General features: G+C 39.9%; 1 protein-coding gene across 1 annotated transcript in view; it reads right to left on the bottom strand.

Annotated features, from left to right (window-relative positions):
- The window catches only part of KIF11 (kinesin family member 11), a 59,409-nt gene that overhangs the window by 32,980 nt on the left and 10,238 nt on the right, over positions 1–16,191 (bottom strand). Inside the window, exons 2-9 of the mRNA XM_053582714.1 lie at positions 15,326–15,458; positions 15,014–15,111; positions 14,850–14,928; positions 13,497–13,682; positions 13,255–13,379; positions 9,742–9,832; positions 9,267–9,509; positions 6,355–6,450 (exon numbers count right to left, since the gene is read on the bottom strand). Of these exons, the coding sequence (XP_053438689.1) occupies positions 6,355–6,450; positions 9,267–9,509; positions 9,742–9,832; positions 13,255–13,379; positions 13,497–13,682; positions 14,850–14,928; positions 15,014–15,111; positions 15,326–15,458 (1,051 nt within the window). The remainder of the gene's footprint in view (positions 1–6,354; positions 6,451–9,266; positions 9,510–9,741; positions 9,833–13,254; positions 13,380–13,496; positions 13,683–14,849; positions 14,929–15,013; positions 15,112–15,325; positions 15,459–16,191) is intronic.

Raw genomic sequence — 16,191 nt, 5'->3', positions numbered from 1 at the left:
TTAGTCAAAAAGAAGACAATTTGGGCATCAACAAGGATAATAACTACAAGAGATTAAACAAATATTTTAAATCTTGAGGTAATAAAAACACTAAAAAGCTAGGAAAACACTTAATTACTCTCATTATTGGCAAATAAAAGAAATTATTCAAGCATATGCCCTGCCTTTCCTATAAGAACTATACCCCTGGGTAGATATAGGCTGAGCATCCCTACCTAGAAAATGTGAAATCAAAAATGTTCCAAAAACCGAAAACTTTTAAAGTAATAACATGATATCACAAGTAGAAAATTCTACACATGACCTCATGCAACGGGTCATAGTCAAAAACAGTCAAAACGTTTTCAGGGGCTCCGCCCTATAGCTCGGTGGGTATGGCGCCAGCCATATACACTGGAGCTAGTGGGTTCGAATCCAGCCTGGGCCTACCAAACAACAATGACAACTACAACCATTGTGGGTGTTGTGGTGGGCTCCTGTAGTCCCAGCTACTTTGGGAGGCTGAATCAAGAGACTCACTTCAGCCCAAGAGTTGGAGGTTGCTGTGAGCTGTGATGCCACAGCACTCTACCAAGGGCAACATAGTGAGACTCTGTCTCAAAAAAAACCAAAAAAACAAAAAAAAACTATGTTGTTTCATGCATAAAATTATTTAAAATATTCCACTAAACTACCTTCTGGCTGCGTGTGTAAGGTATATATGAAACATAAATGAATTGTGTATCTAGATGTGGATCCCATTACCACCTATGTGTATACCTGGTGTATATATATACATATAATGTATGTTATATCGTGCAAATATTCGAAAGTCTGAAAAAACCTAAAATCCAAAACACTTCTGGTACCAAGCATTTCAGATAAGGGATACTCAACCTATAGTTCAGCAATCGAACAGAAATAATGATTTAATTAATATTACTATTAATTACAATCTTAAAAGGAAAACATGGATTAAATCTCTTAATATCATCTGTTCACAAAAAGACAAAGAAAAAGACACAACATGCTTCCTACTGGAAGAACGTACTACCACTTATGGATCAGTCTTTCCTAAAACAAATGAGACTAAAAGAAAATGTTTTAAATGAATAAAAATAAAAATAAAACAAATGAGACAAACCTGAATTTAACAAAGCCTCGAGATCCAACTACCAATTTATAGAAAATACAAAGAACAGAAGAACACATCAAGAGATACTGTAAGAAAACTCTAAGACAAATAATATAGGTACTTCTACCAATAATTGTAGGGGAAAATAAATATATTATACATATGTATATATTCTATATATAAACATATCAATACCAAATAAGTACATAAAAAGATGTTCAACATTATTAGCCATTAGAGCAGTGGTTCTCAACCTTCCTAATGCTGCGATCCTTTAATACAGTTCCTTATGTTGTGGTGACCCCCAACCATAAAATTATTTTCATTGCTACTTGATAACTATAATTTTGCTACTGTCATGAATCGTAATGTAAATATCTGATATGCAGGATGTATTTTCATTATTACTAAGGGGTCGCAACCCACAGGTTTCTCTCTTCATTAGAAAAATGCAGGTTAAAACCACAGTGAGCTATCTATCACCTTATCACACCTATCACAATGGCTAAAATAAAATGCTACTGGTAAGGATGTGGAGAAACTAATCACTAATATAGCTACTGGGAATGTAAGACAGTACAGCAGGTTTGAAACACAGTTTCGCAGTTTCTTAAACTAAACATTCAATTACCATATAACCCAACAGTTACGTTCTTAGGCAATTATTCCAAAGAAATGGAAATTTATGTTTACACAAATATCTATAAATGAATGTTAATAGCAACTTTATTTCTAATAGCAAAAAAACCTGAAATCAGTCCATATCTCATTCAGCAGATGAATGCTTACATAAACTGTATGTATGAAACATCTGTGCCATGGAATACCATTTACCTCTATCAAAAAAAGATCTAATGATACACACAACTGGGTGAATGTCCAGAGAATTCAGCTGAGTAATAAGGCAATCCCAAAGGTTTATATACTGTATGGTTCCATTCAATAACATTTCTGAAATGATAAAATTCTACACATAAAGAACAGATTAGTGAGTACCACTGATTAGTGAGTGTAGGGAGGGGATGGGAAGAAAATGGTTATAAAAGAGTAATATGAGGAACCCTTGTGATAGAACTACTCAGTACCTTCATTGTGATAGTGGATTTATGAACCTACAAATGTAACAAAATTATCTAGAATTAAATATATACACACATATGAGTATAAGGAAAACTGGGGAATACAAACAGTGTATTGTTACCAATATCTCTATCTCTATCGTGATAGAAGAAAGTTTGAAAAAATATACAAAAGATTTCTCTGTATTATTTCTTTTTTTTTTTTTTCACAGAGTCTCATTTTGTTGCCCCTGGTAGAGTAACGTCAAATCATAGCTCACAGCAACCTCAAACTCCTAGGCTCAAGTTATCTTCTTGCCAGAGCCTCCCAAGCAGCTGGGACTACAGGTGCCCACCACAATGCCCAGCTATTTTTAGAGACAGGGTCTCACTCTTGCTCAGGTCAGTCTCGAACTCCTGAGTTCAGGCAATTCACCCACCTTGGCCTCCCAGAGTTCTCAGTATTATTTCTTATAAATGTATGTAAATCTATAATTATCTTGATGAAAATTTTAATTAAAAAAAAAGTAACCAAGAAAAGGAAAAGACAAGCCAGACAAGGAAGAACTATTGCAAATCATATCTCATAAGGGCTTATATCTAGAATATATAAACAACTTACAAGAAGAAAGCAAGTCAATTAAAAATTGGCCAAAGTTAGCCAGCTGTTGTGGTGAGCACCTTGTAGTCTCAGCTGCTTGAGAGCGTGAGGCAAGAGAAGCTTGAGCCCAGAGTTTGAGGTTGCTGTGACCTATGATGCCATAGCACTCTACCCAGGGCCACAAAGTGAGACTCTATCTCAAAAAAAAAAATAAAACAAAATTGGGCAAAGCATTTGAACAGATATCTCACCAAAAACAAAATAAAATACAGATGGATAATGAACACATGAAAAAATGCTCAACTTCACAAGGAAATGAGGGCAGTGACTCATGCCTATAATCCTAGCACTTTGGGAAGCCAAGATAGGAGGATCATTTGAGGCCAAGATTTAAAGACCAGCCCGAGCAAGAGCAAGACTCCATCTTTATAAAAAATAGAACTATTGGACAGCACCTGTAGCTCAGTGGGTACAGCACCGACCACATACACCGAGGCTGGCAGGTTCAAACCTGGCCTGGGCCTGCCAAACAATGACAATTACACCAAAAAAATAGCCAGGTTTTGTGGCAGGCGCCTCTAGTCCCAGCTACTTGGCAGGCTGAGGCAAGAGAATCACTTGAGCCCAAGAGATTGAGGTTGTTGTGAGGTGTGATGCCACGGCACTCTACCAAGGGTAACATAGTGAAACTCTCAAAAAAAAAAAAAAAAAAAACTGAGAAATAAAAGCACATCAGGCAGCGCCTGTGGCTCAGTGGGTAGGGCGCTGGCCCCATATACCAAGGGTGGCAGGTTAGAACCCGACTCCGGCCAAACTGCAACAAAAAATAGCTGGGCGTTGTGGCGGGCACCTGTAGTCCCAGCTACTTGGGAGGCTGAGGCAAGAGAATCACCTAAGCCTAAGAACTGGAGGTTGCTGTGAGCTGTGATGCCATAGCACTTTACTGAGGGTGATAACGTGAGACTCTGTCTCTTAAAACAAAACAAAACACATCGACACGGGCTGGGCACCTGTAGCTCAAGAGGCTAAGGTGCCACCACATACACCAGAGCTGGTGGGTTCAAATCCAGCCCGGGCCTGCCAAACAACAATGACAACTACAACCAAAAAATAGCCGGGCATTGTGGCGAGCACTGGAAGTCCCAGCTACTTGGGAGGCTGAGGCAAGAGAATCACTTAAGCCCAGAAGTTGGAGGTTGCTATGAGCAGTGACACCATGGCACTCAACCCAGGGTGACAGCTTAAGGCTGTCTCAAAAAAAAAAAAGAAAAAGAAAAAACAAAACAAACATCAACACAAAGGCCTATACAGGAATGTTCATAGTGGTATTATTAGAAATGACCCAATGTCAATTGGTGAATGTATTAACAATTGTATTATCTATATAATGACAAACTATTCAACACTAAAAAGAAATGAACTGTTGATACATTTTACAACATAAATAGAACCATAAATGTAATGCTAAGTGAAAAAAGCCACTTGCAAAAAAGACCAAATATCATATGATTTCCCTTCTAAGAAATGTCTAGAAAACACAAATCTATAAACAGAAAGCAGATCAGCAGATCAGCTCCTGATTGCAAGGAGCAACAGGAAACCTGATATTGATCAAAATTTTCTCAACCCAGATTGTGTGATATTGCAACACTCTGTAAATGTACTAAAAATCATTGAATCATATGTTTACATTAGGTGGATGTTATGTTTATATAACATATATATAATTATATCTCAAAGACTGGGCCCATAAGCTCATGCTTGTAATCCTAGCATTCTGGGAAGCTGAGACAAGTGGATTGCTTGAGCTCAGAAGTTTGAGTCTAGCCTGAGCAAGAGACCTGTCCCTAAAAAATAACCAGGCATTGTGGCAGGTGCCTGCAGTCCCAGCTAATCTGGAGGCTGAGACAAAAGGATCACTTGAGCCTAAGAGTTTGTAAATGTACTCTACTCAGGACCACAGAGTCAGACCCAGTCTCAAAAAAAAAAGAAAAAAAAATTAAGCAGGTGTTGTGACAAATGCCTATAGTCCCAGCTACTTGGGAGGCTGAGGAAGGAAGATGGCTGACACCATGGCACTCTAGCTTGGGCAAAAGATCAAGAGACATTCAAAAAAACAAAAATAAAATTTTAAATATCATTTTTCCTTACCTCGAAATTTTCCTTAATAGAAGTTTTTAAAACACATACAAAAGTAAAGAGAGGCTGGGTGCCCGTAGTACAGTTGTTAGGGTGGTGGCCAAGGCTGGAGGATTCGAACCCGCCCCGGGCCAGGTAAACAATGACAAATGCAACAAAAAAATAGCCAGGTGTTGTGGTGGACCCAAGAGAATTGCTTAAGCCCGAGAGTTTGAGGTTGCTGTGAGCTGTGACACCACGGCGCTCTACTGAGGGCAACATAGTGAGACTCTGTCTCAAAAAAAAAAATAAAGAGAACGGTATAATCAGCCCCTTGTTTTACCCAGCACATTTACCAACACACAGGGCACAAATACAGCAAGATCGGCCACTTCCTCCACAGACTCAGGATTATTTGGAAGCAAAACCCATATCATTTCATCCATTCACTCCAACATATATCTCTTAGAGTTAAGAGCATTTAAGACCACTATCACATCTAAAATGTTTGATACTGATTCCTTCATATCAAATCCCTATAGTCAGTGGACCAATTTTACTGATTGTCTCATATGTGCATTAAATTGGTTTGTTTGAACCAGGACTCATCACTAGATTTGGTTGTTAGGTCTTAAGTAGCTGACTAAATTATCATCCAAACATTTTAGAGTGAAAGTGGCCATTCGTATTAATTACCCCAACACAAGGACTGTCTCAAGCAAACTAGGACTTAACACCTTCTAGTTTTAAGTCTCTCTCTCCTTCCCAAAGTGCTGGGATTACAGATGTGAACCACCATTTATAGCTTCTAATTTTTTTAATTAAGAAATACATTCTGGGGCGGCACCTGTGGCTCAGCGGGTAAGGTGCCGGCCCCATATGCCGAGGGTGGCGGGTTCAAACCCAGCCCTGGCCAAACTGCAACAAAAAAATAGCCGGGCGTTGTGGAGGGCACCTGTAGTCCCAGCTACTCGGGAGGCTGAGTCAAGAGAATCGCCTAAGCCCAAGGATTTGGAGGTTGCTGTAAGCTGTGTGATGCCACGGCACTCTACCGAGGGCGATAAAGTAAGACTCTGTCTCTACAAAAAAAAAAAAAAAAGGAATAAATCTAAAAAAAAAAAAAAAAGAAATACATTCTGACTCAGCACCTGTAGCTCAGTGAATAGGGCACTGGCCACATACACTGAGACTGGTGGGTTCCAGCCCGGGCCAGGCCTGCTAAACAATGACAACTGCAACCAAAACATAGCTAGGCGTTGTGGCGGGTGCCTGTAGTCCCAGCTACTTGGGAGGCTGAGGCAAGAGAATAGCTTGAGCCTAAGAGTTTGAGGTTGCTGTGAGCTATGACGTCACGGCAGTCTACCAAGGGCAAAAAAACAAAAAACAAAAAAATGACTACGTGTTTCGGTTGTTTTCACATTTGTCAAAGAAGGTTGCATTACTTCACAAACATTCACAATTACCTTAATAAGAGCTTTTTTGGTGAGTTTCTGATTAACTTCCGGCTTATTCATTATGTTCTTTGCTCTGTGAGCATATTCCAAGGTACTCAGAGTTTCCTGTCATAAAAAGGCGAGGACAATTACTTAAGATATTGTGAAAATAACGTACTTCCATTATCTAAAATAACAGAAATTGTATAATAACTTACAAATAATAGTTTATAGTAGTATCTAAACCAGTGGTTCTCAACCTTTCTAATGCTGTGAATCTTTAATATAGTCCAAAGGGGTTGTGACCCACAGGTTGAGAACCGCTGAACTAAAAATCTACTCATTAAGACTGCTATGCCCAACCTTTAAAAAAGAAGTTGTTCAGAAGTACCTTATCTTTTCATGCCTATAATCCTAGCATTTGAGAGAATGAGGCAGGTGGATTGCCTCAGCTCACAGGTTGAGACCAGCCTGAGCCAGAGTGAGACCTCATCTTGAAAAATAGTCAGGCATTGTGGTGGGCTCCTATAGTCCCAGCTACTCGGGAGGCTGAAGCAACAGAATCGCTTGATCCCAAGAGTTTAAAGTTGCTGTGAGCTATGATGCTATGTCACGCCACCGAGGGGGACAGAGAGTCTGTCTTGGAAAAAAAAAAAAAAAGTAGTTCCTTATCTTTTATCCTTTTCTTCCATTTTCACGGTCTTTAGCCTTATTAATTTGACTCAATAATTTTTTCCTTTAGACTAGCATTAAACTCAATAAATCCTATCAATTGATGAATAAACTGTCCTATATCCATATAATGGAATATTATTCAGCCACTAACAAGGATACATACTACAACATGGCTGAACCTTGAAAACATTATGCTAAGCTGCTGAGCACAGTGGCTCACACCTGTAATCCCAGCATTTTTGGAAGCCAACGTGGGAGGATCCCTTGAGACCAGCTTGGTAACATGGCAAGAATCCCACATCTCTACAAAATATACATATATTTAAAAGTAGCCAGGGTGGCACCTATGGCTCAGTGAGTAGGGAGCTGGCCCCATATACCAAGGGTTCAAACCCAGCCCCGGCTGAACTGTAACCAAAAAAATAGCAGGGCGTTGTGGCGGGCACCTGTAGTCCCAGCTGCTCAGGAGGCTGAGGTAGGAGAATCGTGGAAGCCCAAGAGCTAGAGGTTGCTATGAGTCCTGTGACATCATAGCACTCTACCAAGGGCGATAAGGTGAGACTCTGTCTCTACCAAAAAAAAAAAAAAAAAAAAAAGTAGCCAGGTAGGCTCTGCACCCATAGCACAGTGGTTACAGCGCAAGCCACATACACAAGGCTAGTGGGTTCAAACCCAGCCTGGGCCAGCTAAACAACACTGGCAACTACAACAACAACAAAAAACTAGCTGGAAATTGTGGCAAGCACCTATAGTCCCAGCTACTTGGGAGGCTGAGGCAGGAAGATCACCTGAACCCAGGCATTCAAGATTGTAGTGAGGTCTACAACCCACTATCCTTCAGCTTTAGTGACAAATTGAGACCCTATCTCTAAAAAAAGTAAAATGAAACATTATGCCAAGTGAAAGAAGCCAGTCACAAAAGACCACATATCATATAATTTCATTTACATAAAATGTTCAGAATAGACAAATTTATAGATAAACATACAAATAGTAGTAGTGACCTAGGACTGGGAATGGATAGATAGAAAATAATTGTCAATGGGTACAATGTTTCTTTCTAGGGTGAGGAAAATATTCTAAACTTAGATTTTGGTAATAGTTGTACAACTCTGTGAAGTACTAAAATCACTGAGTTGATATACTTTAAATAGATGAATTTTATGGTATGTGAATTATATCTCAATAAAGATATTTTTTAAGCCGGGCATGGTAGCTAACACCTGTAATCCTAGCACTCTGGGAGGCCAAAGCAGATGGATCACTTAAGCTCTGGGAGACTCCATCTCTACTAAAAATAGAAAAAAACCAGCTGGGTGTTGTGGCAGGCACCTGTAGTCCCAGGTACTTGGGAGGCTGAGGCAAGAGGACTGCTTTAGCCTAAGAGTTGGAGGTTGCTGTGAGCCATGACGCCATAGCATTCTACCCAGGACAACTGAGTAAGACTCTGTCTCGGAAAAAATAAATTAAAAAAAAAAAAAAGACTCTTTTTTAAAATGAAGGGTAAGCTGGAGATGTTACAAAAACTTCTAAACTCTATTTAAAGCAGATGGGGGCAGCGCCTATGGCTCAAAGGAGTAGGGTGCTGGCCCCATATGCCGGAGGTGGCGGGTTCAAACCCAGCCCCGGCCAAAAACTAAAAAAATAAATAAAAATAAAAAAATAAAGCAGATGATGGCAATAAAATAAAAATAGATTTTATGGGCAGCATCTGTGGCTCAAAGGAGTAGGGCGCTGGCCCCATATGCTGGAGGTGGCAGGTTCAAACCCAGCCCCAGCCAAAAACTGCAAAAAAAAAAAAAAAAAGATTTTACTATCCTGGTTGCTTCTCTTGGTATTCTCCTCTGTTCCCACACAACCAACTGGGTTTTCACTCCTCTCTAAGCAGCCCATATAATAGTAACATTCACTAGTCCGGTTTTTAAGTCCTGAATTAGATCTATACATTACTCACTACTAATGACCACAGCAATTTTCTTTGAAGTCTGTGTGGGAAAAGTCTTTAAGTAGCTGGCTTAATAGATGGCTCTGTGGCACAATGGATAGCGCATTGGACTTCTAAGTAACTGGCTTAAGAATAAAAACTGCCAGGAAAGAAAAAGATAACTTTTTCAGTGGTAACCTCTTATATACATCCGTATGCAATGTCCAGATTCTGTTGTACTATAACATAGAATGAATGAAGGCAATAAATGAACTTTTAAGATATGTGATACCTAAAGAAGAATTACAACTACTACACCTGCAGTTTCCTTCAAAGGGCTTACCTCAAGATTGAGAGACGCAGGAGAAATTGTTGCAATTATAGATGTTCTTGTGCGTCCCCCAAGAGAATCCTGGAGGATTCTAGTTAGTTTAGATTCTCGGTAAGGAACATGGGGTGTTCTTTCTACAAGTGCGGTAATAACCCTTCCCAAAGTCAACAGGGATTGATTGATATTTCCAGCTTCTCGAGCTCTCTTATCAACAGCTCCAGAACGGCCAATGTTTTCACTTCCTGCAAGATCAACCTTTAAAAATAAAAATAAAAAATCAGCCTATCTTTGCTTTCAAAGACTTTCATTCTCATACATATAACGTTATTAAATAGCCAACCAACCAATTTTTCTATCATTGAGAAATTTATTCTCCCACTACAGTGACTACAAAAATACTGTTTAGAACTGGCTTAGAAGAACAAAATTTCAAGCTGCTATGTCAGGTGGTCAAGAATGAAACAGTAATATTAAGGTAGATGCTTACCAGGTTCAACTTTCCAATTTTAACAAGCTCTTCTCCATCAATTGTAGTTTCTTTCATATGTATTGTAACGGAGAAAACTGAGTGAGATCGACTAGAAAACAAGATCAAATCACTCAATCATTATAATGTAAAATACTATTTGCTTTCTTAAAGTATTGAAAACAGGAAAGGAAGATCTAAGTCCAAAAAAGTATAGAAAGATAATATCAGACAGGCAATTTCAATAAGACTTTGTTGTTGTTTTTTATTTCCTTATTTTTTATTTTTGTTTCTTTGCTTTTTTGTTGTTGTTGTTGTTGAGACAGAGTCCCACCCTATGCCCTGAGCAGAGTGCAATGGCGTGATAGCTCACTGCAACCTCAGACTCGGGCTGTGGGCATCCTGCTGCCTGGGACTCCAGAAGCCACTGGGATTACAGGTGCTCACCAAGGCACCTGGCCAGGTTTTTCATTTTTTTATGAGTTAGGGGTCTCAGATGAGTCTCGAACTCATGAGCTCAAGCAATTCTCCCTCCTCACCCTCCCACAGTGCTGGGATTACAGGCATGAGCCACTGCGCCCAGCTTCAGTTAAGACTTTGGAAGACACCTAGAAGCTTGATAGAACAATGATTAGGTTTTTGTGTCTCATATCTACTGCCTACAGGGAGATCCCAGTAAGTAGCTACCTAAAAATACCCCAAAGATGGGCGGTGCCTGTGGCTCAGTGAGTAGGGCACCGGCCCCATATGCCGAGGGTGGTGGGTTCAAACCCAGCCCCGGCCAAACTGCAACAAAAAAATAGCTGGGCGTTGTGGTGGGCGCCTGTAGTCTCAGCTGCTTGGGAGGCTGAGGCAAGAGAATCACGTAAGCCCAAGAGTTAGAGGTTGCTGTGAGCTGTGATGTCCGTCATGGCACTCTACCAGAGGGCAGTACAGTGAGACTCTGTCTCTACAAAAAAAAAAAAAAAAAAAAATACCCCAAAGACTTAGAATCTAGAATCTTCAGGCACCTCTAAAAGATGAATGTGGAATGGGATTGAGACAGTTGCCTGGTGTATCAAGAGGAAAACACTTGCAATCAACCTTCCTATTCATGAGAGACATTTAAAATAAGTCATTACCATAAATTCATATAGCACCAGGCAGGCGATCAGATTATTCCCACTTTTCCTACTTCATGTCAACCATTGTGTACATGTACAAGTACATTCCTCCTCTGCTTTGTGAATACCATCAGAAATAAATAACTGCTCTCCTCAAAGAGCAGAAAAAGTAAACAGCATGATTACTGAAACACTATATGATAATCACTGCTGGACTATAAAATGTTCAAGTCTACCTTATGCTAAATACTGATACTTAGCTTTTATCTGACCTTTCCTTTCTAGCATTTGGTGAAAATCATTTTTTTCTTTTGTAGAGACAGAGTCTCACTTTATCGCCCTGGGTAGAGTGCCATGGCGTCACACAGCTCACAGCAACCTCCAACTCCTGGGCTAAGGCAATTCTCTTGCCTCAGCCTCCCCAGCAGCTGGGACTACAGGCGCCCACCACAATGCCTGGCTATTATTTTGTTGCAATTTGGCCAGGGCCAGGTTTGAACCCACCACCCTCGGTATATGGGGCCAGCACCCTACTCACTGAGCCATAGGTACCACCTGAAAACTGTTATATATATTTGTTAATGTCACTGACAGCTGGTGAAGAATACAGTAATTTCTGATTTTCTCCTTTGTACTTTCATATTATTTAAAAAATACTTTTTTTCAGCTGGGCACTGTGGTTCAAGCCTGTAATCCTAGCACTCTGAGAGGCTGAGGCGGACGGATTGTTTGAGCTAAAGAGTTTGAGACTAGCCTGAGCAACAATGAGACCTTGTTGCTAAACATAGCCAGGCAAGGCAGCGCCTGTGGCTCAATGGGCAGGGCGCTAGCCACATATACTGAGGGCGGCCCAGCCCAGGCCAAACTGCAACAAAAAAATAGCCGGGCATTGTGGTGGGCACCTGTAGTCCCAGCTACGCGGGAGGCTGAGGCAAGGGAATCGCCTAAGCCCAGGAGTTGGAGGTTGCTGTGAGCTGTGTGATGCCATGGCATTCTACCATGGGCTATAAAGTGCAACTCTTGTCTCTACCAAAAAAATAAAATAGCCAAGCAGTGTGGTGGGCATCTGTAGTCCCAGCTACTTGGGAGGCTGAGATAAAAGAATTGCTTAAACCCAATAGTCTGAGGTTGCTGTGAGCTAAGACACCACGGCCTTCTATGAAGGGTGCCCAAGTAAGACTCTGTCTCAAAAAGAAAAAAAAAAAAAAAAATCTGACATCAGGCACGGTGGCTCACACCTATAATCCTAGCACTTTGGAGGCCGAGGCAGGTAGACTGCCTGAGCTCACAGGTTCAAGAGCAGCCTGAGCCAGAGTGAGACCCTGTCTTAAAAAAACGGCCAAGTGCTGTGGCAGCGCCTATAGTCCCAGCTACTCAGGAGGCTGAGGCAAGAGGATTGCTTGAACCTAAGAGTTTGAAGTTGCTGTGAACTATGACTCCATGGCCCTCTACCAAGGGCAACAAAGTAAGACTCTGTCTCGAGAAAAAAAAAAAAAAATCTAGTTCTAACGATCATGTCATAGCTTAGAGAAACTGATGTTCAGATAAATTCAACTGAAGGTAGCCCTTGAGAGGCACTTTTGTGGAGCTCCTACTATGTTAGCCATAGTTTAAAAACTATGAAGGCTTAGAAGAAAGTCAAATCAGGCGGCACCTGTGGCTCAACGGAGTAGGGCACCAGCCTGATATGCCAGAGGTGGCGGGGTCAAACCCAGCCGCGGCCAAAAACTGCAAAAAAAAAAAATAGAAGAAAGTCAAAGAAAGCCCTGACCCACCCCAATTTGACTTCCCCCAAGTTCTTAATTCTTCATTTTAAATGGCTTTATTTTAATGTAGGGAGACAGGTGATCACTGATACTGACTTTCCTAGAATGAAAGGGACACATTTCTTTTCTCTAGATATTTTTTACTGAAAGATAAAATTCCTTTTCCATGAATTTATATGACTTAAGAACTTCTTTTTTCTTGTATGTAGACTTGAGTCAAGTCCCAAGTTCTATAAAAACTAAGATAGAGGTTTTTAAACTATGGCTAACATCAGTAGGAGCTCCACAAAAGTGCCTCTCAAGGGCTACCTTCATAAAGCTAAGGAGGTAAGTAAGCCTCCAAGTGTCCCATTCCAAAATCTACAACAGCTACATTTTATTGTGGGATTCAATATACAATTTCATTTGCAAGAAAGAATTGCTCTGCTTCAAAAAAAGTTTAATATTTCTGCTCTAGTTCAGCTTGTCTTGTTCTCCTTTCAACATTCTTCCAGTTTTGGTGACCTCCCTATAAATCTCAAGCCAATTACAAAGGCCTCCTCCTTATAACACAAAATCTAGGTATGTGATGACCCACACGCCCTGACCCACCCCAATTTGACTTCCCCCAAGTTCTTAATTCTTCCTAGAAAATGAGGCTAGAAAGGAGACTATGGTTTTCTTACCTAGAATATGCATTCATCAAAGTGGCTGCAGTTTTCCTTTTTGCTGCCCCCTTCTCCAAAATTTGATAGACTTCATCTTTGTTGTGTACTGTAATTTCTTCTAAACCTTTGATTATCACTCCCCTCTGACCAAAATATCAAAAGAACACCCATTAGACTGTAAAAAGAATATGTATGTAGCATCCTCTCAAAGCCTCACACATTAAAATTTACATACATTTCATTCTCAACGACTGAGTTACCTTGTTTCGGGGATCATCAAACATCTGCAACCTCTCAGAAACATCAGAAGATGGATTAAGAAGATCAAAAAGTTCTTCGTTATAGATTTCCAACAGAGACACTTTGACTGAAAATTCAGTACCATTATCACTAAGTTTCTCAAATATTTGATGAAGGGTACGTGGAATAATACCAGCCAAAGGATCCTGAAATTATATTAATAAGGGTTAATACACAGGAAGAGTGCCATTTACCTTGGCACTTAAAACACAAGGGCCTCCTTCATATTGTATGTATGTAAGTATGCCAAAACAAGTTAACAACAACAAAAAACCCACAAATCTAATGTTAGATTTACAACCATCACGTTACAACCATCTGTTCAACATATTCTTCATCCTCCATAAACGTGGGATATCTGCTAGTCATCTTCAGGCCTGAGCACAGACGCCAACTGAACCAAGCTTCTTAAAAAGCCAACCTCAAGAATCCTGCCCAACCAAACTATGCTTTAAGCCTATTCCATACCTCCTAGAGTTACACTTCAATAGCTTCATTATCCACATGTAAAGGAAGTTAACGGCTCAATTATATAACCACTAGAAACAAGGAAAGATCTAAATATCACTAATTTGGGAAATTAACTTAGTTATTAAATTCATTTAAATTTAAACTCATTTGATCATTTTTGTGCCATGTTCTATATGCTGTCTATATCACAAGATACAGTAATCTTAACTTTAAAACACTCCAGGTCATCATTAATAAAGTTCCATACTGCCCAGTACCATGCTAACTTTTTGAGATTCATTCTCTCACTAAAGACCTCCCCTTCAAGCTCTACTCATACCCATCCTTTTCCACAATATTCTGCTCCAATTATTCTGTCTCGAACAGATCCCTATTTTATCACTTAATTGTGACTTATATACTAGTCCTCCCTCTCCCATTATGATTATATTTTTTGAACAGGTGTCATGTCATACATTTTATTTATTTATTTTGGGACAGACTCTCAAGTTGTTGCCCTGGGTAGAATACCCTGGCTCACAGCAACCTCCAACTGTTGGGCTCAAGTGATCCTCTTGCCTCAGTTTTTCTATTTTAGTAGAGATAGGGTCTCACTTTTGCTCAGGCTGGTCTCGAACTCGTGAGCTCAAGCAATCCACCCACCTCGGCCTCTCAGAGTGCTGGGATTACAGGCATAAGCCACTGAGCCCGGCCATACAGTTTAATCTTACTACAGCAATAGTTTATCTTAAAGTCATGTTTGACAGGAGCACTCTGATCTTCTCTATTTCGAGACAACAAACAGACCTCAATCAAATTTATTCAGTTAAATTTCAACCAAGTATGTTATATACAATAAATACCTCTTCCCAGGTATACTCCTCATTAGGTGACCTTTCACCTTCCATTGTAAAGGTTTTTCCAGTGCCAGTTTGGCCATATCTGTCAAGATTAGTGAAAAGTATTAAATCAGAAACAAATACATGCATCTAAACTTTATCAACTTGAAATATAGTGCTTCACTTACGCGAAGATAGTGCAATTATAGCCCATAATAACTTCATCCAGAATTGGACAAACAACACTTCGGTAAACATCAATTTGTTTAGTTGATGCTCCAAAAACCTATCAAAAAAAGTTTTTTTCTTATAGACAGAAAACTCAAAATTACTCATTTTAATGATTTCGTTTTTAGTATATTAACTCATTCTGCCTACTAGAAATTATCTGACAAACTGAAGAGACTGAAATTTGTTAAGTGTACACCATTTTCCAGATGAAATACGTATATCAGTTACTTTACATTAGTGGATAATTAAGAAGGTGCCCCATATGTTACCATATCAAAAGTGTATGTCTTCCTTGAGCTCTTGTCAGCCAGTCCTCCAGTCCGTACACTAACTTCTTTTCGTACATGATCACATTCTACTATTGAATGGGCATTAGCTTTCCTTTCTGCCAAATTAAATGGTCTGAAAAAGAAACAGGTGTTCAAAAACTCTTAGTTATCAGGTCATCAATGACATTTATTTTCATTAACTACATCAGTCAAGACAAATGTGAAGTGTGAAATTCTGATGGGGATTACATGGGAACTGAATGATACTGCCAAAGCAGATAGGGTCTCAATTCCCAGAAATAAAGTTTGTTTTTTTAATCTCCAAAAATATGTAATCCATTACAATTCTCACAAATTCTTAGAGTAGATGCTAACAGAATTTAACTTGCAAAATATTCCAAATTAGGGCTGGGCGTGCCTATAATCTCAGCAGTTGGGAGGCCGAGGCAGACAGATTGCTTGAGCTCACAGATTCAAGACCAGCCTGAGCCAGTCGTCTCGAAAAACAGCCGGGCATTGTGGTAGGCGCCTGTAGTCCCAGCTACTTGGGAGGCTGAGGCAAGAGAATTGCTTGAGCCCAAGAGTTTGAGCTAAACAAAATAAACAAACAAAGCAAACGAAATCAATGGTCAAAGACAAAAAGCTTCTCTAAGATTAGGAGCAAAGCAAGGATTCCCACTTTTACCACTTCTTTTATTTTTATTTTTTGAGACATAGTCTCACTATGTAGCACTTGGTAGTGTGCTGTGGTGTCATAACTCATAGCAACCTCAAACTCCTGAGCTTAAGCCATTCTCTTGCCTCAGCCTCCCAAGTAGCTGGGACTACAGAGGCCCATCACAACGCTTAGCTATTTTTGTTGCTGT

This window comes from Nycticebus coucang, chromosome 3 (genome assembly GCF_027406575.1).
Source record: "Nycticebus coucang isolate mNycCou1 chromosome 3, mNycCou1.pri, whole genome shotgun sequence".
Lineage (NCBI taxonomy): Eukaryota > Metazoa > Chordata > Mammalia > Primates > Lorisidae > Nycticebus > Nycticebus coucang.
The sequence above is the reverse complement of the archived record's forward strand: the minus strand, read 5'-3'. Positions and strand labels throughout refer to the sequence as shown.